This window comes from Chlorocebus sabaeus, chromosome 12, assembly GCF_047675955.1.
Source record: "Chlorocebus sabaeus isolate Y175 chromosome 12, mChlSab1.0.hap1, whole genome shotgun sequence".
NCBI classification, from domain to species: domain Eukaryota; kingdom Metazoa; phylum Chordata; class Mammalia; order Primates; family Cercopithecidae; genus Chlorocebus; species Chlorocebus sabaeus.
This window is the reverse complement of record NC_132915.1, coordinates 34,716,427-34,739,206: the sequence shown is the minus strand read 5'-3', so window position 1 is coordinate 34,739,206 and position 22,780 is coordinate 34,716,427. Positions and strand designations below refer to the sequence as shown.

The 22,780-nt window shown below is 37.9% G+C and overlaps 1 protein-coding gene across 3 annotated transcripts; it reads right to left on the bottom strand.

The window, feature by feature from the left end:
• Positions 1–534: 534 nt before the first annotated feature.
• On the bottom strand, positions 535–19,125 carry CD274 (CD274 molecule). Of its 3 annotated transcripts, XM_007969335.3 has the most exons (7): positions 18,746–19,122; positions 13,357–13,422; positions 12,107–12,448; positions 6,368–6,655; positions 3,849–3,956; positions 2,626–2,685; positions 535–1,579 (listed from the first exon to the last, which is right to left on the bottom strand). In XM_007969335.3, the coding sequence occupies exons 2-7, from the start codon at positions 13,406–13,408 to the stop codon at positions 1,557–1,559; spliced, it is 873 nt and encodes a 290-aa protein (XP_007967526.1). In that variant the 5' UTR covers positions 13,409–13,422; positions 18,746–19,122; the 3' UTR covers positions 535–1,556. The 3 variants fall into 3 exon arrangements, 2 of the variants coding, with proteins under 2 accessions (XP_007967526.1, XP_007967523.1); XR_012094774.1 differs by having other exon boundaries at positions 2,626–3,956; positions 18,746–19,124; XM_007969332.3 differs by lacking the exon at positions 535–1,579 and having other exon boundaries at positions 1,586–2,685; positions 18,746–19,125.
• Between the last annotated feature and the right edge of the window lie 3,655 nt (positions 19,126–22,780).

The window sequence follows — 22,780 nt, the reverse complement described above, 5'->3', positions numbered from 1 at the left end:
AAAAGGCAGTAGCAGTTGCTTCTGGAAAGGAAACTTGAATGGCTTGGAGGATGAAGTGGAGATTTTCAAACCATCTCCCATGGGATCTTTTGAATTTTGAATCATGGAAAGGTATGAATTTAAAATTTAATAGCATTTAAATAGAAAAGACAGAACTGTTAAACAATATCAGACACTATATAAATAAGCATTAGATTGTATGGCAAAGGCAAATCAGGGATAAATATAATGCTAGAAAAGGAATTGCAGTGTTATTTTTCAGGGTTATTTTAAGTACTGACCTCTCTTTGTAAATGAAAATTACTTTGATTATTAAGATGTTTAAGTACATTCAACTGTCCCAGACCCATTGGCCTATTTCCTCCTCTTGGCAACACAGCTCGGCTTTTCTCCTCACATCATCCTTATGCTATGACACTGGACTAGATTGTAATAATATATTTTCTTATTAATCTCCTCATTATACTCCGAGCTCCTTGAGGACAGGTACTTTCTCTTGTTCACATCTGTAGATTCAATGCCTGGCACAGTGATTGATATTGCAAGGGCACTTAATAAATGGGTTTTGAATAAATGAATTGCTTAAAGTAAAATATAGCTGTAAATTGTATTATGAAAGGACAGTGGGTGGCAGTCTGAGGTCTGCTATTTACTGGTTTTGGCAAGTTACTTAATCTGTTTGCTTCCTCAGCTGTACAATGGGTAAAATAATAGTGGTTATCACAACAGGGTGGTTACAGCGATGAAAGGAGATTATGTGTGTACGGTACCACATAATTATAAAGCTGATATTTAAATGGAACAGATACTGCACAGACACTTGAGGTCTGAGAATAAGATTAAGTCAATCAGAGTATTAATGGGTTAAATAAAGGTGACATCCTATACAAATCAACGGTTTGATCTTTATGCTTCCAATGTGTACTTATAGAGGAGACCAAGCACCTTACAAATACTCCATGTTTTACTAGATGTGAGCAAGTCATTAAGCATCAAGTTTAGTTTGGCGACAAAATTGTAACATCTACTACAATATATCTTCAAAAGAAATCATTCACAGCCACACTCCCATGACAAGAAGACCTCACAGACTCAAAATAAATAGGAAAATCTCATACATAAATACTGTTCCAACACTGGGACTCTCAGTCACGCAGAAAACAAATTGAGGCATTGAGTGGAGGCAAAGGGCACTTCTGCAGGAACTGACCCTCAAATTAGGGATTCTCAACCCGTTTTCCTAAGATGAGCAATGGATGATTTGCTTGGAGGCTCCTTGTTCAGAAGTATCCTTTCTCCTTGTCACATGCGCCGATGAGCCCCTCAGGCATTTGAAAGTATCAAGGTCTCCCTCCAGGCTCCCTGTTCAACTCCATTTATCTTCATTCTCCTCCTCTGCTTTCACCAGGTTCCATTTTCAGTGCTTGGGCCTTTTAAGTCCTATACTGCATGCATCCCACGGGCCCATTCATTCCTCTGGTCATGCTCAGCCCTGACGAACCCCCAAACCACAGGCTGAGAATCCCTGCTTGAAGATCAGAAGTTCCAATGCTGGATTACGTCTCCTCCAATTGTGTATCTGGAGAGTGATAATAGTATATTAATTTCATGGGGAGCGGTCTGGGGAAAGAGTAACAAGAAATCTAATAAAAAACATAACTCATAGTTGCTGAGATGATAAATGAGAAATTTGAAATGAGAGAAAGAAGCAGGTTATATTTGTACCCAATTATCCTTACATGATATCCTGAAAAACCCCTCAGTCCTGAGCAAATTGGGATGACTTTTCCCCCAGGATGACCCAAATAACATTTGCTACTTAGCTTTACAACACAGATGATGCTATGGGCCACAGAATGAAACTTGCCTGAGCTTGTCAAGTTAATTAGACTGCTTTAAACTTGGGCTCATTGTTAAGTTTGGTTTCTAACTACATTAAAAAAAATTAGAAACCTTAATATAACTGTCTTCTTAGTTCAATAAACTGGATGAGACTTTTCTGCCCTGCTTATAAATGTAAACATTTGTAGCAAAATGGATTGAAGCAGATGGGTTAAGAGTAAGGGTCTGTGGTTAGGCTAATGGCCCCCCAAGCTTGATTTTTGTGATCAGTTGTGTGTTCTTGGGCACTTTACATTATCTTCTTGACCCTCTGTTTTCTCTACTGTAAAATGAGGATAATTCTAGTATTTTTCTCTCTCTCTTTTTGGTAATGGCAAGGGGTGGGGGATTAAATGAGATACCGTGCATGGCGCAGTTAACATAGTATTACAATACTGACACACAATATTTTAGAATTAATTATCCATCCACCTAAGTCAACCTTGTCCCCTGCTGCAGGGAGCTGCTAGGGTGCAGGGCAACAGATTAGCAAAGGGAAGCTGACTCCTTCCCCTTCCCTGCTCCTTTCCTCTCTCCACAGAGCTGCTCCCTACTCTCTACTCTTGAAGGTCATCCCTAAACTTCCTGAGATGGTGGAGAAGTTCTTGTATTAGTTGTGAGGCAAAGGGGAACCAGCATTCTTTAAAAGGAAAGGAGATTATGACTAATGGATTTCTCTTTGTTATTGCTTTAGCTTTTTGTTTCTTTTGCCTTCTACTTCCCAATTCCTTCTGATATTCTTACCACTTTGCTTCTTTGAGTTTGTAACTCGAATGCCACATTTTTTCATATCCATCATTCTCCCTTGAGAAAAAGAAATCATTTTTATTTCCATATAGCACAGCTCTACATCCCATACAGTGACCCAAGTTTAAATTTCAAGTTCTATGAAACATTTGTAATCCCTAGGAAGTCTGGTGGACATCCTTATTCCACAGTTCCCAACTTCTGAGGTTAATTAATTCAATAGGGTAAGGCACATGCTTTTGATCCCAGATTTTCTTGAGGACTATACACTTTTATTTTTCATCTTTTCCCAGAGATGAACCAAATTCTGAGGTATTTTAATATCTATTGATTTCTATTCATTTCTACTGCCAACTAATCTCTTTTTCCAGAGAAATATTCAAAATGCAAGCTGGCAACAATTATTTCTTTGTGCAAATCAACTGCATCTCAGGATCTTACTGTCATTGAAACTTGATCCTTATGTTCTGGCTATCTCAATCCTGTTAAGAACATAATTTTTGGTAACAGCTTATCTCTACTCTCTCAGTTAACACCACTTTCCCCCATGTAAGGGGTTGTGGGGAATTTTTCAACGACTATTGGAATTCCCTTCCATATTCTACTTCCCTATTTAACATCAGACAACTCTATACAATCACTGGATCTCTTGGTATACTTCTCTAAGTATCGGAGGAATTATTTACTCTGAATCATCATAAATGGGAGGAAATTATTTGAATATACTCATTTTCCTGGATTTTAATTGTTCCCACAGGTAAATGGAGAAAGGAACACATGCAAATTATGTAACATCCTCTACCAATAATTTTACAAAATACTCTATGGTGAAAATACTACAGTTCTACAGAGGAACTATTTTTATTACTTAGAGTACCCAGAAACCAGCTGGGTGCAACTACTGCAAAACTAAAATGCAACTGAAAATGACAGGCATTTTAGCTCCTTCTTTACAGTAAGTCTGTGGTTATTTTCATGATAGATAAAAACTGTATGACACTGCATCTTCTACCTCCATCCCTACCCATTCTCCTGTCCCTCACCCCTTACACCTCATCTTCACCCAATGATCCCATGCAGCTTCAATATAATTACTGTTGAACAGTGGAATGCCTTTGCACCACCCTACAGAGGTTAAGTCAGGTTTCCTTGCAGCCATGATCCAATTCTCACCCCCTCCTCATCCCCAGTGGAGACCACTGCAATTAAGGAAATACTACCTTTTCTTAAATAGAAGATAAATGTCAGTGCTACACCAAGGAGTAAAAAGATGGCTCCCAGAATTACCAAGTGAGTCCTTTCATTTGGAGGAGGTGCCAGAGGTAGTTCTGAAAAACAAAACAAAACAAAAACAAACTGACTAAAGATAAAATTTTGATGGGAAGGGATCATCAGGAGAATAGTCATCCTTGAAGTTTAGTTTAGCTTTAGGATAATTTTCTTAAATGCCAAAGTTTGAGTGGCTGGAATGGCGAGATACGTCTCTTAAAATGGGAACAGCATGGAGAAGTGTAAGAAGCCCAGACTTTGAAAAGGTGGTGCTGGGATTACATTCTGCTGCCCCTTAACCAGTTTTGAGGTCTTGGGCAAGATACTTAACCAGTGTGCAAAATACAAATGCTAATACATTTCTTGTGAGGCTAATATTTTATAATGTGCTTAGCACAGTACCACATGGAGTGGCTACTCAGTATTAAATGGTGGCCTTGATTATTTCACTTCCTCTTATTTATTTATTTATTTATTTATTTATCTATTTTTGAGGCAGAGTCTTTCTCTGTTGCCCAGGCTGGAGGGCAGTGGCACAATCTTGGCTCACTGCAACCTCCGCCTCCCAGGTTCAAGCAATTCTCGTGCCTCAGCCTCCCGAGTAGCTGGGATTATGGGTGCACGCCACCACATCTGGCTAATTTTTGTATTTTTAGTAGAGGCAGAGATTCACCATGTTGGCCAGGCTGGTTACAAACTCCTGACCTCAAGTGATCTGCCCACCTTGGCCTCCCAAAGTGCTGAGATTACAGGCATAAGTCTCCACTCCCGGCCCCTCTTGCATTTTTTAATATAGAAGTTAGTAGCCTACAGTACATGGCAGAGATGGCCCACAGTAGAACATGGAAAACCAACCAGCACTGCTAAGGAGCTCCCACCTCCTCCTATCTGTCATCATGATTGGAGGCCAATGCTTGTTGTCTTATCTTTCTCTGCAGTTTGAACATCTCTGGACAACAAGTCATTAGTATCTCTTACTAGGCTCCTTGTCTGGGGTACTATGCAGGAGGAAAAGGGGTCCCATGGCACACAGATGTTCAGAGATTGCTAACTCCCACCTCTCACCCTTAGTCAGCTCCTGCCTGGCTCAGCTCTCCACTGAGACCCATGATCCATCTCTAACTACCCAGGTGAAGCTTTAAAGACACAACAACAGCCAGCTTTTTCCATAACTTACAGTTTACAATGCCTGTTCATATATGTTTTATTTCAGTTTCAGAACAACTTTATGAGTTAGGCATGCCAGTTATTTAAAAAAATCCCCAATTTACAGATGAGGAAACAGACTCAGCACAGTTAAGTGAGTTACTGTAGGCCACCCAACAAGTAAGTTGTCATAAAACAGCTTTTAAATGGCAGGAACCCACTAGTCTAGCTTTTACTGAAAGCCAGTTGAATACCTGAGGACTCATACCCCAGTAAGAGCATCCCCATCATTTTCTAAACTTTTTTTTCCCTCTTTCTGTTCACAAGACCATCCTGGATTATCTTTTCCTATTGATTGACTTTTCTGTCTAATTTTTCAGCTGTTTTTGCTGAAGTACATGGCATTTTCTTGTCAACATCTATTGGGGGCAGGGGAAGTGAGAAGCTCTTCTCAGAATATCTTTGTGTTTATATTAAATATCATGCTCACTCACCTCACTTTCTTTCACATTCTGAGTCTCCCATCAGACTCTGTCTCCCACCCTACCTACTTCTATAGAGTAGTGAGATTTAAAAAAAAAATAGTTGAATTTGTGCAGGCAATGGTCTCAAATCATTTTCATACACTGTTGCTAATTTGACCCCCACAATAACCTTGCTCAGTAGGTTATAATCTTACAGAGAAAGTGAAGCACACAGAAATCTAGCAATTTGCCCAGGGATACACAGCCTCATGTCCTGTGCACTAAACAGACTGCTAGCGTTGAAATATTGTAGACTACCTTGGGAGAGGCACAGGGGAGAAGGGGTCCCTCCTGTTTGGCATAAGATAGAAAAATACGTTCCATTTATTTCCTGCCACAGAAACCCTAGAAAGGAGGAGGAGGCTCTGATGTGCCAGGATTTGGATTCCTGAAACATGGCCTGAATTGAGTATTCCTCTCAGGTATTCCCCCAGGTTTCCCACATGGTATGAAAGCATTTCCCACATGGTATTGGATTGCCTGTTTTTTGTTTGTTCGTTTGTTTTTTTATCTGTTTCCTGAAGAGTGTGAACGTGAATTTTATTATTCTATGTGTGTCAAATGAGCACTACAATGCATGGAACAAAAGGCATATTCAATAAATATCTGGTGAATGTTTATTAAGTAACAATATGATTTGGATGAATGGAAGTGAGGAATTAGGATACATTTTATAAATATAATGTTATTCATTAATTCATTTATTCAACAAACACTGAATGACTATGATAGGCAGACATCATGCTAGGTGCTAGGCGACAGTGTTAGACATATTTTAATGGACACATTCAGAATATTACCTGGGATGACCAATTCAGCTGTATGGTTTTCCTCAGGATCTAATCTCCTAAAAATGCAGTAGAAAATCTCATTAGCTGTTGTGTTGACTCTCAGTGTGCTGGTCACATTGAAAAGCTTCTCCTCTCTCTTGGAATCGGTGGTGGTGGTCTTACCACTCAGGACTTGATGGTCACTGCTTGTCCAAATGACTTCAGCCTTGGGGTAGCCCTCAGCCTGACATGTTAGTTCATGTTCAGAGGTGACTGGATCCACAACCAAAATTCTCTGGTTGATTTTGTTGTATGGAGCTAGGACATAAGCAAAAAGAAGTCAGGGCTTTTGCTGAGCACAGAACTAGATATATAGCTTGATGCTGTCTACATTAGAAAGAGGATCAATGCGGGCTGGTTCTCAGAGGGATACGCTTAATGTTCAGATGCCTCAGCAGTGGGGAACACCTGCTAGCTCTGCCTCAGTTCAGTTCAAAGTTGGGACAAGTTTGGGTTAATAGGAATGACTATCTTGCTATAAAAATCATGTCAGTACATTTATTGGGCTCAAACAAAATGTAAAGATTAATTTACACTAAAACCCCAGACTTCACCACTATGTAATATATCTGTGTGACAAAACTGCTCTTGTACCTCTTAAATTTCTACAAAAAAAAATTTGAAGAGAATTATCTTTAAACCAGCAGTCTTTCTATTCAAATATAAAATATCTCTCTCCATGTGTTCAGGTTTACATATGTTTCTCAGTAAAGTGCTATACTTTTTACATAGTGCCCCATTTCTTCTTAAATTTATTCTTGGGTATTTTATTTTTGTTGTTATAAATCTGTCTTTATAAACATGAATCTCTCCAGCTGGTATGCTTTGTTTTCTTAGACTTTATTTAGTAAACAGAAAACCTGATCTTGATGTGTCATTCACTTTTCTGATTTGAAGCCAATGATCAGAAATTAGATATAAAAATACATACTGTTTCATCTGTAAACAGTGATACATGTACATGGTGATACTTTTTAATGTTTAAATTTGTTCTTTATTTTAGAAGTTTTAAATTTACAAAAAAATTGCAAAGATAGTATAGAGTTACATATACCCCTTACCCAATTTCCTCTATTGTTAGTATCTTACTTTACCATGGTACAATGGTCATAACTAAGGACATTAGTACATTATTAATAACTAAACTGCATAATTTATTCCATTCCTCCAGTTTTTCCCTAATATCCCTTTTCTGTTCTGGGATCCTATCTAGGATACTACATTATGATACTTATATTTTAAGCTTTTAAATGCTGGCTATTTTAATAAATCACTTAAATAATTATGCTCAAGGAAGAAAGTTTGATTCAATTTTAGATCATTGGTTTGCGACCCTTTTAGGATTAAGATACCCAGTTTGCTGACAATTCTAGTAGATTGTTCAGTGCATCTATATAGCATAAGAGCTTTATTCATGTTTATCTATTACAAGTACATTAACATGTTCTTATTTTGTTGGTATAATCTTTTTTTTACTCCTAATACTACAGCGTAACCACTAATGATCTAGAGCTTTAACACTCCATTCCTTTACCAAGGACAACAATAGATCTGTGATGTAATTTCTTCAGAGTTAACACAAAACAGCTAGGATCAAACAAAACTGAAATAAATAATGAGTGATGTTTTGATACTCCTACATCAATGAAACCACTACCAGTGGAAACACTGGAAATCAATAAAATTATGATTTCAAAACACAAAAATAATAGTTCTTATGAGTGGGTTGCTTTGGGGTAATTATGGATTTTCAGATTCTCTTATCTAATTTTGACTAAACTAACCATCTTACAAAATTAAACAACTAATTAAAAAGTTTTCCACAAAGAAACTGAGGATTGAAGATAATACTAATAATTCAAGCACAACCCAGAGGAAACAGCAGAAATGACACTTCTTATTGGCCACTGTATGAGGTTGTAAATAATTAAGTACTTAATTAGACCTCACAGTGTTATATAAAAAAACACAAACCTCAAGATTATTGACACCATCCACCTTTGTTAATGATAAATTCCACCCTAAGGTATATTATGCCTCGATATATTAGCTAACAATAGTGAAGCATCACAATTAGTAAAAATTGAAAATATTGTTTATTAAATTTTTATTTCATCCTCTTAAAATGTCTGTTTTTGTACAAATGTCTATTAGGTTGAACCAGATGAAACTGGTAATATTCAACCTTTTTTGCTCTTCAAAAATGGCAATTTCTTACGGTACAACCTATATATTAATAGTAAATTTTTTATAATTACATACAAATGTGCGTGCACAGACACACAAGTTTAAAATATTTTACAGATGAGGTGAGTAATCAAAATTTTTTGCAGACCCCTGGTTTACTAGATCTAGAACACTATACTAACGTTGAACAATCAAAATCAAGAAAAGGTCATGATAGTTTTGAAGCCAATATGTAACTTGATACATACACCAGAGGTGCAAATACAGGCAATAAGTGGTTATTAAGGGCCCAGACTTCAGAGCCAATCTGCTTGGATTTAGAACTAGCTTTATCATTTACGAGGCTGGGTGAATTTGGGCAAATTACTTAATTTCTTTGGACCTCAGTTTCCTCATCCTTAAAATGGGAATAATACCACTTATCATGAAATCAAAGATTCCATCATTGAAAGACACACTCAGATTTCAGAGACAGTGAAGTGTGAAAAATACTCATCTTACATGATGAAGCACCTACCCCACAGAGTCATTTCCAGGAGGAAATGAACTAATTTAGACAGAATGTTCAGTACAGGACCTAACACACAGAATAAGCAAGTGCTAATTGTAGTAGTACTCGATAGTAGTAGTAGCAGAGCTGCTCCTCCTCCTTCTCCTTTTACTACTGCTGCTTCAGTGTACCCTTTAGAAGGTGCTAACAGTTCCTGATGAACAGTTTTGGAAATAAATTTTCATATATCCAAGTCTGTTCATGTTGCCAAAATTTTAGGCTAATCCTATTTGAGGAAATCATTCATTCATTGACTCAACAAATATTTTTTGTGTGCTTTTGTCATACTACCACTCTGCTGTATGTCAAGCCCTGGGGATACAACAATATTAAAAAACAGACCCAAATCTCTGTGCTTGTGGAGTTTATATTCTAGGAGGAGAGAGACAACAAACAAAATAGAAAAGTATGATATGATATGCTACACAATATACTAGATAGAGATAAATGCTACAGAGAACACTTAAACAGGGCTGGGAATTTTGGGGAAAGATGGGGTTGGTGGGGAATGACAGCAGTTGATCTGGTCCATACGATCCAAATAGCTTTACTGAGATAACTATGCAACACTTTGATCTTTCAGCTGCCTCATCTCATTGAAGGTCCTGAAAGTCTGAATGAACATTTCGTTTTCCCTGCTATTAGGTTCAGTGATTAAAGAAAAACACTTTTAATTGAAAGTTAGAGGCCTGAGAGTCTGGTATTTAAACTCACAAACATGAAAGGTGCAATAACACCCAAAGTGATCATGATAATTGAGTGAATCCAAAACTAAATTCTTTCAAATTTCAGTTTTGAAATGTTTCACCTTTAAAATCCCATGGTGAGTAAACTCCTGTGGCAAAGCTATGTTACCACACATTTGCTGTGATGGGAAGTGAAGTTCAACAGCATTACTGTGAAATCATTTGCATATGGAGGTGACTCAGGAGTTCTACTTCCCTGAGTTGGAAAGCTCCTGCAAGCCAGCTATCTCATTTCCATTGGAGACACTGCCTCAGTGCAAGTGAAGCTTGGTAGTTGCCTTCCTTGTTCTAAGTGCAGAAGGTTCAGACTTTTGGTATAGCTCAACTCAACCCCAAAACCACTGTCTGCAAATGACAAGATGGATTGGGACTAGAATGCAAATTAACTAATTTAAGATACAAAATGGAATTGTCAAACAAATCAGGTCCTCAAACCTGGTTGGTCATTTGCTTTGCTCCCTGAAGAACTCCCCCTTGGAAAAACCATCAGTGCCGGAAGATTTCCTATTGTGTTGATCCATGGCAAAGGAGACTGCAGATACACAAGGGATATTATGGAGCCCAGATGACCTGAATAAAACCCTTTGCTACTACGAGGACAGCTGTCCCCTCCCTATACACTCCCTACAAGCTGATGAGAGATCTTCTTTGGAAGGAGAAACTTATACTTTATGCGGCCTTCTTCCTGACTGCCAGGATTATACTCTTCTTTTCCATCCCAGATCTAGCAATGCTGTTGATGAGGCTAAGTCATGATGATTTCTTTAATATTTTGGAACACAGTAGATGCCTGATATTTGCTGATGGACTGGAGAAAAACTGAACGTATAAACCACAACATCTCAAGAAATGCCATGAATGGAGAAGCACATGGTAAAATATAATGAAAATTAAATCTACTTTACAAGTGATATCTTCTTGACAATAGTAGCATTATTTGAGCCAGAATCAGGGACCAGAAATACAACATAAAACTTAATTTCTCTTAATCCCCACATGATTTTGTTTTTGAGTTTATAATTATCAGTGATCATTGATTAATCATTGATCAGTGATCAATGACAAGTGTAGACTTTTTCTACTTGTATTGTTAGCCCTCAGATTGATGGTAGTTAGTCCAGGAATGGAAATACCAAGGGGAGATGATTTAATTCTAGTCAAATATTAAAAGATCATCATGGAAATGAAATAATTCCAAAACTACAACTAGAGGGGCAGATTTCAGCTTACTATTAGGGAGTAATTTCAACAGGATATGGAAGGGGAGTCCAAATGGCAGGGATGCCATTGTGGGATATGACAGGGATGCCACTGCAGGAAATATATGAACAGAGATCCTCTGGGGGATTTTTGTTCTTTGTGGGAGTTTGGATTAGTTGCTCCTGCCTGGGATCCTTTCAGCTCTCAATTCTATGAAATTCAACAATGAAAGCAGAGGTGTTTTCCTTTACTTAGCTAGTGCCAACACAAAACTTCGAACTCAAGCGACCTGATGACATAACTGTGGGTCAGTTCCCAGGAATTGATACTCCTAGTTCCTCTTCAATTCCCCAAGACAACATTAGTATAGATTTTCAAGATGAATATATGCCCAGTGAGTATAGTTTATACTGTACTGGAAGAATAAGTTCTTTTACACTTAATATGATTATTTTTTGTCTTCATAGGGAGACTTCAAGTCTTTTTTAATGTGAGCCTTTGTTCTGAATATATTTATTAGCATTTGATATAGAGAGGCTCAAAAAAGGAAAACTGACAGACCTAATAAAATGAAAAAATAGTAGTTGAATAAAAAAGTTTCTGGAGGGACACACAAATAATGGTTACTCTCTTGGAGTGTCTTGGTTATCTCATGGGAGATAGTGGTGAAGGGAGGAGGGACACTTTTGCAATTCATTTGATCTCTTCCATAGTATCTGAATTATTTGCAAATGTATGTATTACATTTGTAATAAAAAAGTAAAGACTAGGAATTATTTTTGGAAAACTGTACATACCGTAGAACATGGCTCTGTGTTGTCTCTGGATTTCCAGTGACTATCACATAGGTGCTCAAGGAATGCTAATTGGAGACTTATGTGAATGAATTCATGAACTGAATGAATGAATGAACAGACTATGCTATTCTGTTTGAAAATAAGTATGGACTTACAAGAATGAAAAGTCTTCAACACTTAGAATATGTTTTCAATAAAGATCAGGCCTCTCATCTATAATAATTCTTACCATTGACTTTCACAGTAATCCGCTTGTAGTCGGCACCACCATAGCTGATCATGCAGCGGTAAACCCCTGCATCCTGCAATTTCACATCTGTGATCTGAAGTGCAGCATTTCCCAGGGAGAGCTGGTCCTTCAACAGCTGGGCCCTCTGTCTGTAGTTAGTATGCTGAACCTTCAAGTCTTCCTCTCCATGCACAAATTGAATAATGTTCTTATCCTCCATTTCCCAATAGACAATTAGTGAAGCCAGGTCTAATTGTTTTTCTACTGGGAATTTGCATTCAATTGTCATATTGCTGCCATACTCTACCACATATAGGTCCTTGGGAACTGTGACAGTAAATGCTAAAAAGAAAGAAGAATAACCTTCAGAAAAGGGAAAATTCCTCAAAACATTTATAAAGTTGGCACAGCATTTAAAAATCACTTTATCTGGTCAGTTATGTTATCATTATATTTAAGAACTTGCTAAATACATATTTTATCCAATGGGCTTGAAATACGTTTTGGGACACTATATCTCATGCCGAGACATAGTGTCCCAATAACAGAATAATAAAATTAGCTAAACAAGTTGCCCCCACAATTTATAAACATATATTACTGTTGAAATATTATATGGAGATGGAGTACTTACAACCAGGAGACTTGGTTTCATGTAGACATCCCCAGAATGTCCTTTGAATGGACACCTATTTGCTTCCTACATAGAGGGAATGGTAGATTCTAACATGTCTTTTTACTTCCCTAAACTTTTGATCAGTTTTCTGGCAAGAAGTACATTGGTATGGAGTTCAGGAAAATCCACAGGGGGGTGCCATTACTGTGTTACCCTGACATTTTCCATGTATCCTACAATTCTTCCTTAGAGTATCCTCATCAGGAAAGGCATGTCACAGGGCAACCAAGATTGAAAGATAGAAAGATCTTGGCCTTGTTGAAAACAAACAAATAAATATATACATACAGGCCATTTCCCCAGATATTTTCAGTAGTTAACCCTGGGAAATGGGTAATAGATTATTTTGTGTCTTTCAATTTGTCTATATTCTCTATATTTTTACACAATGACACAGGGAACTTCATCATTGTGTAAAGCAGAAGAAAGACTTTGTCATTGTGTAAAGTAGAAGAAAGAAGAGAATATTCTCTCTATAAGAAAATTGCATGCATTTTAAATTATCATTTTAGTTTTAAACTCATGGTTAAAATATTTAAAATATAGAACCTAATGGAAGGATTTGGTGTCTTACCATTCAGCAAATGCCAGTAGATCGTGAATATAAAGACAGCAAATATCCTCATCTTTCTGGAATGTGCTAATTATGGAAAACACAAAAAGAAGACTGCTTTACTTAATAATTAAACACACAATATGACATTATGGGACTTGGTGGTTCTAATTGAAATAGTCTTCTAATAACCAGTTATGATTGACTTGTAATTGTGGAAACCCAACAGAGAATTGGAAGTTCAATACCTTCATTCCATTGCCCATAGCCACATAAACTTAAGTGAAAAAAGTTACTAAAAGATGAGAAGTTTCAAATTTATTATAGTTACAGGCCCTGAAAAAAATCTGCTCACTCAAAAGAAGCCAAGAAGATATTATTTCACCAAATTCCTCTCAACTATTTCATGTTTTTTCTGCATTGTAACATACCTAGTAGAACCTGCCCTGTACAAAATGTCAAAGCAAGGATAATCTGACTTTTACATTTCCAACCTGTCAATGCTTTTTCCCCCTACGGCTAAATACTTTCATCTTACCCTTTAGCTTTTCAAGACTTCCACTTCACTATCTCAGCCATGCTAGTCCTCCTTCAGGTGCCATCCTTCAAAATCTTCTCTTCTGCCCCTCTTACTTATTCTAAATTATAAATCTGTTCTCTCAATAAACAGATTATTCTACTAACAGTGGGGAGTGGGAAGGGGAGAAAGCTGGATTTGACTAATTCATACCAAGACCATGAATGACTCACAGTCACTCTTCCAGAGTATCTGCCTAGATTCTATTCTTCATTTAGTCATCCTGCTTGAAATGTTACTAATTCTTTCATTTAGCAAACACTGATTGAGCACCTCTTCTGTGCTAGGCACTATTTTAGGCATGGGGAATATGGAAGTCAGCATGAAAGAAAAGTCACTCTCCTTTTGTAGCTGAAGTAGTGGAGTAAAAGATTTATACTCTATTTCAGCATTTATTAATGTTTTCTCTCTCTTCTGTTATACATATATTTACAAACTTTGATAAGAAAGAGGTAAGTTTTCCCTCTTAGTGCCTCTCTAATCTTTGTATACAGACATGAACTCACAAATGATCAACTAATCAATGCCACATTAACATTAACAGGAGACTAATGTTCCTAATATATAAATAGCTCCTAACAATCAATAAGACAACTACACAAACTACACATAACCCATGAGGAAAATAAGTGAAAGGTCATAATGTATAGTTCAGAGAATAAGAAATACAGGTGACATGTAAACATAGGAAAGATGTTCAATCTCACAATAAAAATTATAAGATATGAAATACCATTTTTCACTTATTAGCTTGAACACAATTGTAAATATTTCTAGTATTTAGTGTTTGTGAAGATGTGAACAAATAGGCTTTCTCACCCACTAATGGGAGGAATTTTTTTTTTTTAGGGGGCACTTTGATACTTCCTATTACAATTGTAAATGTGGATGTCATATGACATTTCGCCCTCTCCTAGAAATCTATCCTACTAAAACAAACACACACACACACACATACACACACACACACATATATATGTATATGTAAAGGAAGAGCATTGCTCATAACAGCAAACTGAGAATATCCTAGATTGTCTAAGTGGTTAAATAAATTTTGTTATATTCACAAAATATAATACCATTAAGGACTGAATTCAGCATATATAAATGTATTGATTTTGTAAACATATAGGAAGTTGCAGAACACTACATGTAGCAGAAATCCACTTTTGCTAAAAAAAAGAAAAAGTGAGTATGTGTGTTTAGACACAGGAAATATCCAAGATGTTAACAGTGATTATATTTAGGAATTAAATTGGAGGGAGAACAGGTAGGTTTTCACTCTTTATTGTTTTTAAAGGGAAAAAAGGAAGGAAAAGACAGAAAAAGAGAGATGAGATTATGGATTTTTTTTTTTTTTTGGTGTTCTGTGTCCAAATTTTCAAGTGAATGAATGTTTTACTTTTAGTATCAGGTAAAAAATAAAAACAAAATTTCATGAATCATTTCACCTTGCCAAACCATAGAATGTTTAGCAGACCAAGTGATATAATGGAAAGAACCCCAAAATGGAGTCCAAACGTCCAAACTGAGGTAGAATAATAAATTCATCTATTTTTTATGTTTTTTCCTTATTATTAAAGTAATGTGATAAAATTACAGAAAATGAGAAAAGAAGGGGAAAATCACCTACTGTTTCATCACTGTCACCCAGGGAGAATCTGGTGATGCCTGGAAACATTTTTGGTTGTCAAAATTGGGCTGGTTGAGGGAGGGTCGCTACTGCTATCTAGGGGTAGAAACCAAGAGTGCTGCCAAACATCCTGCAGTGCACAGGCCAGCCTCCCACAGCAAAGACATACAGCCTACAATGTCAATAGTGCCAAGGCTGGGGAACCTTGTCACCCCTGTGAGCATTTCAGTATATGTCTTTCAGTCTTTTCCCTTTAATCTTTTAAAAAGTAATTTATAACCTTACCATACCTTTAATACCCATTTGTTTCATTTAAGCTTATGATATAAATATTGCCCATCTTACTGCATGATATTTGTAAGCATCTTATTTAACAGTTCCATAATATTTAATTCCTCTATTGTTATGTATCAGATTGTTGCCAATTTTAAAAAATCATAAGTATTTGTGTGTTCAGCAAATATTTGTTCAGTGCCTACTGAACAAATATTTCAGGCTAGGCCCTGAGGATAGATTTCCTCAAATAGTGTTGCTGATCAAAGAAAAAGAACATTTTTCTGGTTCTTGACACATGTTGATACTTGGTACTGTTCCATTGTATTTTCACCCAGAATTGGGTATTGTTTAAAAAATATTTTTTTTTGCTAATGTGAAAGATCTGACCATTTTTTGGTCTGTTTATATCACTGGTTTCTTATCAACCTATATGAGCCCTTCATGTTAAAAGATAAAAAGGGTAAGTGAAATAACATGAGTCATCATCCTCTTGCCAGGGTTAGATACAAAATCGGGCTGCAGCATCTACCGGACTATCTTGTCCTTGGGTCAGAATTAACTGTACAGTTATAAATATTAATGTGATATTTTATAATTATTGTATTATAAGCACAAATACACTTACTAGGCAGAAGAAAACTTAAAATACCCCTAATTCCAAGCAAAGCATTATAACCATATGTGAATAAAACAAAGGGACATTAAATCTAGTCATAGATTACAACTAATTTTGCCAATGTTTATGGCCTACTCTGGTGGAGTTCTTGTCCTTTAACGAATTTAGTTGAAATTTTTAGAAGTAATGGAGGTTTCCTGGAAGGTGATGGATTAGATCCAATATTTACCTACTCTCTCATCAAACCCTCTCCTCCACAGCTCCATTTCCTTGGGGTTCAGCTGTCATTAGTGAGGGACGAAAAGGCAGAATACAAAGATCATGTAAATACATACATGTTCTTTAACCTCTAAACCTCACATCAGGGCAGTTGGTCTAAGAGAAGAAGACTGACGTCTTCTTCAGGTAAGAATTATGACCATATGTGAATTCCCATATCCGAACAGAGACATTCAAAGAGCAATGAAATGTAAACTGGGGAAGAAGTGATGGCTCATTCAGGTTGGGGAAGTGGGTTTGTCCCTGGGGGAAGCCCAGTATAACACGATGGAACTGATATTACTTCTCTATCTTCCAAGGGTAGGATGGGTAGAAGGAAGAGATAGAGAAAAAGTCAAGTGGCCAGGTGCGGTGGTGGCTCACGCCTGTAATCCCAGCACTTTGGGAGGCCGAGGCAGGTGGATCACCTGAGTCAGGAGTTCGAGATCAGCCTGGCCAATATGGTGAAACCCCATCTCTACTAAAAATACAAAAATTAGCCAGGCGTGGTGGTGGGTGCCTGTAGTCCCAGCTACTCAGGAGGCTGAGGCAGGAGAATCACTTGAACCCAGGAGGCAGAGGTTGCCATGAGCTGAGATTGCACCACTGCACTCCAGCTTGGGCAACAGAGTGAGACTCGTCTCCAAAAAAAACAAAAAACAAAAACAAACAAACAAACAAAAAAGTTAAGCTTCCTTTCTCAAAAGTAGGAGCAAGAGGCCTGCATGGTGGCTCTGGCCAGTAACCCTAGGACTTCTGGAGCCTGAGGCGGGAGGATCGCCTGAGGCGGGAGGATCGCCTGAGGCTAGGAGTTCGAGACCAGCCTGGGTAACATAACAAAAGCCCTATCTCCACAAAAGAAAAAAAATATATATTCTTAAGTTAAACCCCAAGCCCAACCTCCTTCTCAGTCACACTGAGACACTCTTGTGCATTTTCCACGTGGGGTTTCAATTCCCCACAGTATTTCTGTGACTTCCTTGAAGACCACACTCTAACTGCTGTCATGTGGCCTCTGCCTACCTGCTTCTACTGAGAAAGGCTAAGTTTTTCTTCAGAGTATCATAGTTCTCCTTAAATACTGTTCACGACCATCATTGTCAACTGATACATCCTTTCTGGAAAGCATTTTCAGTTTTCTTCAAAAGGCCTTTAAAATATTCAGTCTCTTTGACTAAGTAGTTACACTTCTAAGTTTATTGACAGAAACAATCAGCAATATTCCATAGATATCTCTGCAATGATGTTCAGTGAATGGCTAAGACAGAACCACTGTAAATAACCTTTATACCCAACAGTGAGGAATTAATTTCATTTAGTTATCCAACCTAATCGAATGCAGCACTAAAAACATTTTTTAGAAGGTTATTTAATTAATAGAAAAGCATCTACAGTAAATTTTTTTTCAAGTATTAAAAAAAGAGAACAATGGCACTTTTACTCCTTGTGTTATAAGACAAACCCAGACTGAACTTTGACATAGGCCAAGGTCAACGTGTCTAAGAAATGTTTTATTATACTATTTTTATTCTTAGGGTCCTCCATTCCTCTTGTAGGACTCCTGTGGGTTCTCAGAATGGACAGAGCCAATAAATTCCGTTCAGGGGTCCTGGACCTGCTTAGCGCAGGAAGAGACTTACTTATATGCTGCAGCTGGGATGACTTACACAAGTCATATTACTAGCAAGCAGCTGACGGTGGACTAGGACCCGTGTCCAGACCTCCAGCCTAGCACAGAGCTATATTCTGAACACACGGTCGCATAAGAATGACTACCTATCCTATACTACCCACCTTATTTATTTTTAGAGGTATAAATTATTTTTAGAGCAAAACTGAATTGCGCCTGGAGGAAGCCCAGATGCATTGCCTGTTCTTATTAACCCCAACAAGTAATTGGCTCTACTGCCCCCTAGATCATCGCGTTCCCTTTCCCTCCTCCTCTCTCCATCCCAAAGAAAGGGTGTAGAGATCCTCCGTCCTAAGGTGCCCAGCGAGTTAGCCAGAGATGCTGGGCCGTGGGCACCTGCGGAGGAACAACGCTCCCTACCTGCAGGCAGAGAGAAGCGCGGCTGGTGCGGAGCCTCGGGAAGCTGCGCAGGACTGGTGAGGAGCCTCAGGAAGCAGCGCAGGACTGTGGCTTCAGGACTGGGGCTGCGCGAGGCTTGCCAGCTGCTCAACTTGGCGCCCGGCCCGGAGGCGGGGTCCCGCCCACCTCTGCGCAAGGCAGCAAATCCAGTTTGCCGGGCATTGGACTTTCCTGACCTTCGGCGGAATCGGGGAAGCTTTCAGTTTGGGTAGCGAGTGGTGTTGGTGTCCTAGGAATAAAGCTATGTATAGAAATGAAACAGAAAGTGAAACCTATCAGTCCAGTTTTCTTGTAAATGAGGTTTTCACCGGCAAGAGTTCCGAAGATTAAAACAAATCCACATTTGGTATGTTATTAATATAAACAGCAATTTACAACAAGCCAACATCTGAACGCACCTTGATTTTACCTTCAGAGGGGTGACAGCTTAAGGTTACCCCTTAACCTTTATCAGAAAGGTTTCCCCCTTTCTGATAAAAGCGTCTTCAAGGTGACTGAACATCTTGACCTAACTTGATATAACTCTACGACGTATAGAAAGTCAACAGCAGACCCATATGGCTTTGGTTTTTATTCTAGAAAGTAGGGGTGTGTGTGTGTGTGTGTGTGTGTGTGTGTGTGTGTATGGGTGTATAATGGGAAATATATTTTTAAATCGTGGATTCTGTGACTTCCTCAAAGTTCCTCGACATAATGAAACTTCATTTGCTTTGTCATTAAAACAACTTCCCACCCTGAGCTACATCTTTTAAGAATGTTCAGGGTCCCTGCTATTCTGCCACCCTAGGGATTCAGGCTGGGGAAGCCTATTCTAGGTGAGGGTTAAGAAAGCCCTTTTGAAAGCTTTGAGTTAGTGAATGGGCCCAAGATGACAGACAATGGTGTCATAATTTATTTAAGTATTATCCACCGCTGAACTTTGAGGTGCTCCCTTTTCTCGAACTCCTGACCTCAAGTGATCCACAAAAGTGCTGGTATTACAGGCTTGAGCCACCATGCCTGTGTGCTCCCTTTTCTTTTCCTTTTTTTAAAAATCTTTTTCTAAATTAAGAAATTGAACTCTTCATTGTTTGCCTTTCCTTCTTATTCATTTCAACTGCAGTTCAAAATACTGCATAATGAATGAATATTGAAATGGCCCTTGCATTGGTTATAACATTTGCTTCCCAAATAAGAATTTTCACATTCTGATCATATCACAGATTTTTATTTTTATCTTGGAAATTATTGAGGCTGACAGTGCCTTGATTTGGCAGGAGTGTGGAGTTCTCCTTGGCCTCAATAAAATTGCAATAGGGTTTGGACCCAGCTCAGATGCTCCTTCTTTCAAATCTCTTTTGAGGTCACATAGTAGAATAGAGCAATTTTGGTGACTGTGAGTTTGGGTGACTTCCCAAAGTTCCCAAAGTTGGGTGACTTCCCAACTTTGGTGATTGTGTCCTCTAGGAAAATATAGACATTATGCGGCAATATAGTTTACAGGTACTGCATATGTATAGTCTGTGTATGACACACACATGTACAAACAAGTTTCATGAAAAAATACTTAGACCTACTATCTGCAATGCCCTCTGATATTTTCATTTAACGTTTTATTTTTCTAAATAAACCCAGGGCATAAACTTCATGTTCTGCTAGTTCATCATGACTCTTGAGGTCTGCAAAAAAAAAAAAAAAAAAAAAAAAAAAAAAAAAAAAATAATAATAATAATAATAATAAAAATCAAAACAAAACAAAACCAAAACAAAACAAAAAAAAGAAAACTGGCTTTAGAGCCATCTACCACTAACTAGCTGAGCTAACTTGGGCAAATAATTTACTAAGTAGCCAGGATTAAATCATATCCTTCTAGATGGACTGGATGATCTATGAATAATTTTTTGAACTGGGGATGGGTGTTTTGTTTTTGTTTGTTTTATGAAAGCAGTGTTCAGGGTCGACCTAAATGATCAACAGTGAGGCAAATGGAATTTGCCTTTCTCTAAAGTTGTTGATGGGAATTGAGGGTATTTGCTCAACTTGCTGCTCAGTGATTTGCATATTAGTAATGTGAGGATTTGTGTTTTTGTTCATCTTTCCCACCTGTTTCTACCGTTCAGCCATTCATTTTCCCATACAATTGATCAACCATCTGGAGATTGAAAAACAGGCTGTGTTTAGAAAAAGAGTAATTTTATCACCTCAAAAAAATGTGTAAAGCAAAACAGATGGCTAATGAGTGGGGGCATAAGTCCTGAAACTGTGTGAATTATTTTATTTGGACGAAATGATGGAGAAGTGCTGAGATAGGAGAAGAGCAGTGGGGAGCCAGGGCTGAAGAGCTGGATACTCTGGTCATCTTGAATACCACCACTTCCCATTCATATAACACCTACTCTATTCATTTTTAGACATGTAAATTCATCATTGCCAATGTGCTGTTTCTCCTAGTGTCTCTGACGGTTACTTGCATTACACTCGACCTGGGGTTAATGTTTAAAATACAGATTCTAGGGTTCTGCCTGGGATCCAAACCTGGGGGCAGGGTCTTGGGGGTCAACATTTTAACATTGTCCTCAGGTGAGTCATGTTCACACTGAGGTTTTGAAAACTAGTGATTTAATATTTAAGGAAAAAATGAGCCCAGAGTTCTTTGCAAGTACAGCTGTAACTCCCTTTCTTCCATCTAATTTGGCTAATTTATCAACACCACCCTTCCTTCTGCCTCTGTCTACCCCACTCACCACTTTTGCTTCTAAAGCAGGAAAGATGATCCTCATTTGTACTGATCTCAGGAGGACTGATTTCAAGGTCTTACAAGTGGACCTGAAGAGATGTAAGCAAATTCCTGGTGAAGGAGCAATTTTAAGTAAATGTTCTTGATCTTCAAAAGCAGCATATACTAAAGAGACTCAAAACAAAAGACAGGGACAAACTGCTTTGTTTGCACTGAATATTTTAAAATGTATTTTATTATGTATGAAGACAATATCCAGATTTGTCTCCAGGTTCTATTTTTGATCGTGTAGGGTTGTAAACCACTGCCCTATGCAATGCTCATTTCTCTTCCTCTGTTCTCATCTAGCCCCTCACGTTTGTTGCCCCTACCCTTGTCATAGACTCACATGCTATATGTGTCTCATGTCAAACAGACTTTGTGGAATAGAATACTTTGTTCTGGTTACACAAAACAATGGTTTAAATGACAGGGGTAATTAACATGTATGGGAGACCAGAGAGTAGCAGCTGTCCTCATCTGACACCCATAATCAGATGCTTCTGTCACTCACACTGTGTCTCTCTCCTTCCTATCCTGAGCTGGGGAAGAGCTGGGCAGGTGAAGAGCTCTTGCCTTCAATGGGCAGATGCTGTGCCACAGGTACTTTTAAACAAAGATGAGGCCTCCAACAATTTCCGCTGCCCATAATGAGTTCATAAACCCAGACATAAGTAGTTATGGCCTGGATAAATGCTGTGGGAGTTGGGGAACACTCTGTGGTAAATGTTTTAATTCTAGAGAATCTCAATAAATCAACAGAATGCCAATAAAAGGTAAAGTTTACAATTGAGAGAGACTCTTTCAGGGGATCCTGGAAAATATTTCTTGATTTAATGTCCTAGAACTAATAACATAAGTGAGTGTCACACAAAGGAAATAGTCACCTTGTGAATCATTTCCTTTGGTAGCCATACTTAAGGTGAACTGGATCAAGAACCCAATTAACCCATTTATTTTTGTAAGCTCATCATAAAAGAATGAGAAGTAGTTTTTTTTCTTTCCCCACCATTTCCTTGAAAGCACAGCAAGATCTTTCTGTTCTGAGAGAGATATGTTCCAAACAGAAATTAATCAATAAAAATTGCAGATACTGAAAAGTCCTATAAGAGAAAAAAGAAAACAAGTCAGAGCAATATGGTAAAGTACACAGGTGTGAGGTTCCTGTAGTTACGGTGGTCAGGAAACGTATAAGAGGTGATATCTGAGAAATGAACCATGGAGATAACCATGGAAAGAT

What these genes read in the sequence shown, in the direction of transcription:
- CD274 (XM_007969332.3), bottom strand. Translation starts at nt 13,408, where the DNA reads ATGAGGATATTTGCTGTCTTTATATTCACGATCTACTGGCATTTGCTG. An exon ending in CTACTGGCATTTGCTGAATG is followed by an intron (nt 12,449 to 13,356) that starts GTAAGACACCAA and finishes CTTTCTTTTTAG; the next exon opens with CATTTACTGTCACAGTTCCC. An exon ending in TATCTTCTATTTAAGAAAAG is followed by an intron (nt 2,686 to 3,848) that starts GTAGTATTTCCT and finishes CTTTTTCTCAAG; the next exon opens with GGAGAATGATGGATATGAAA.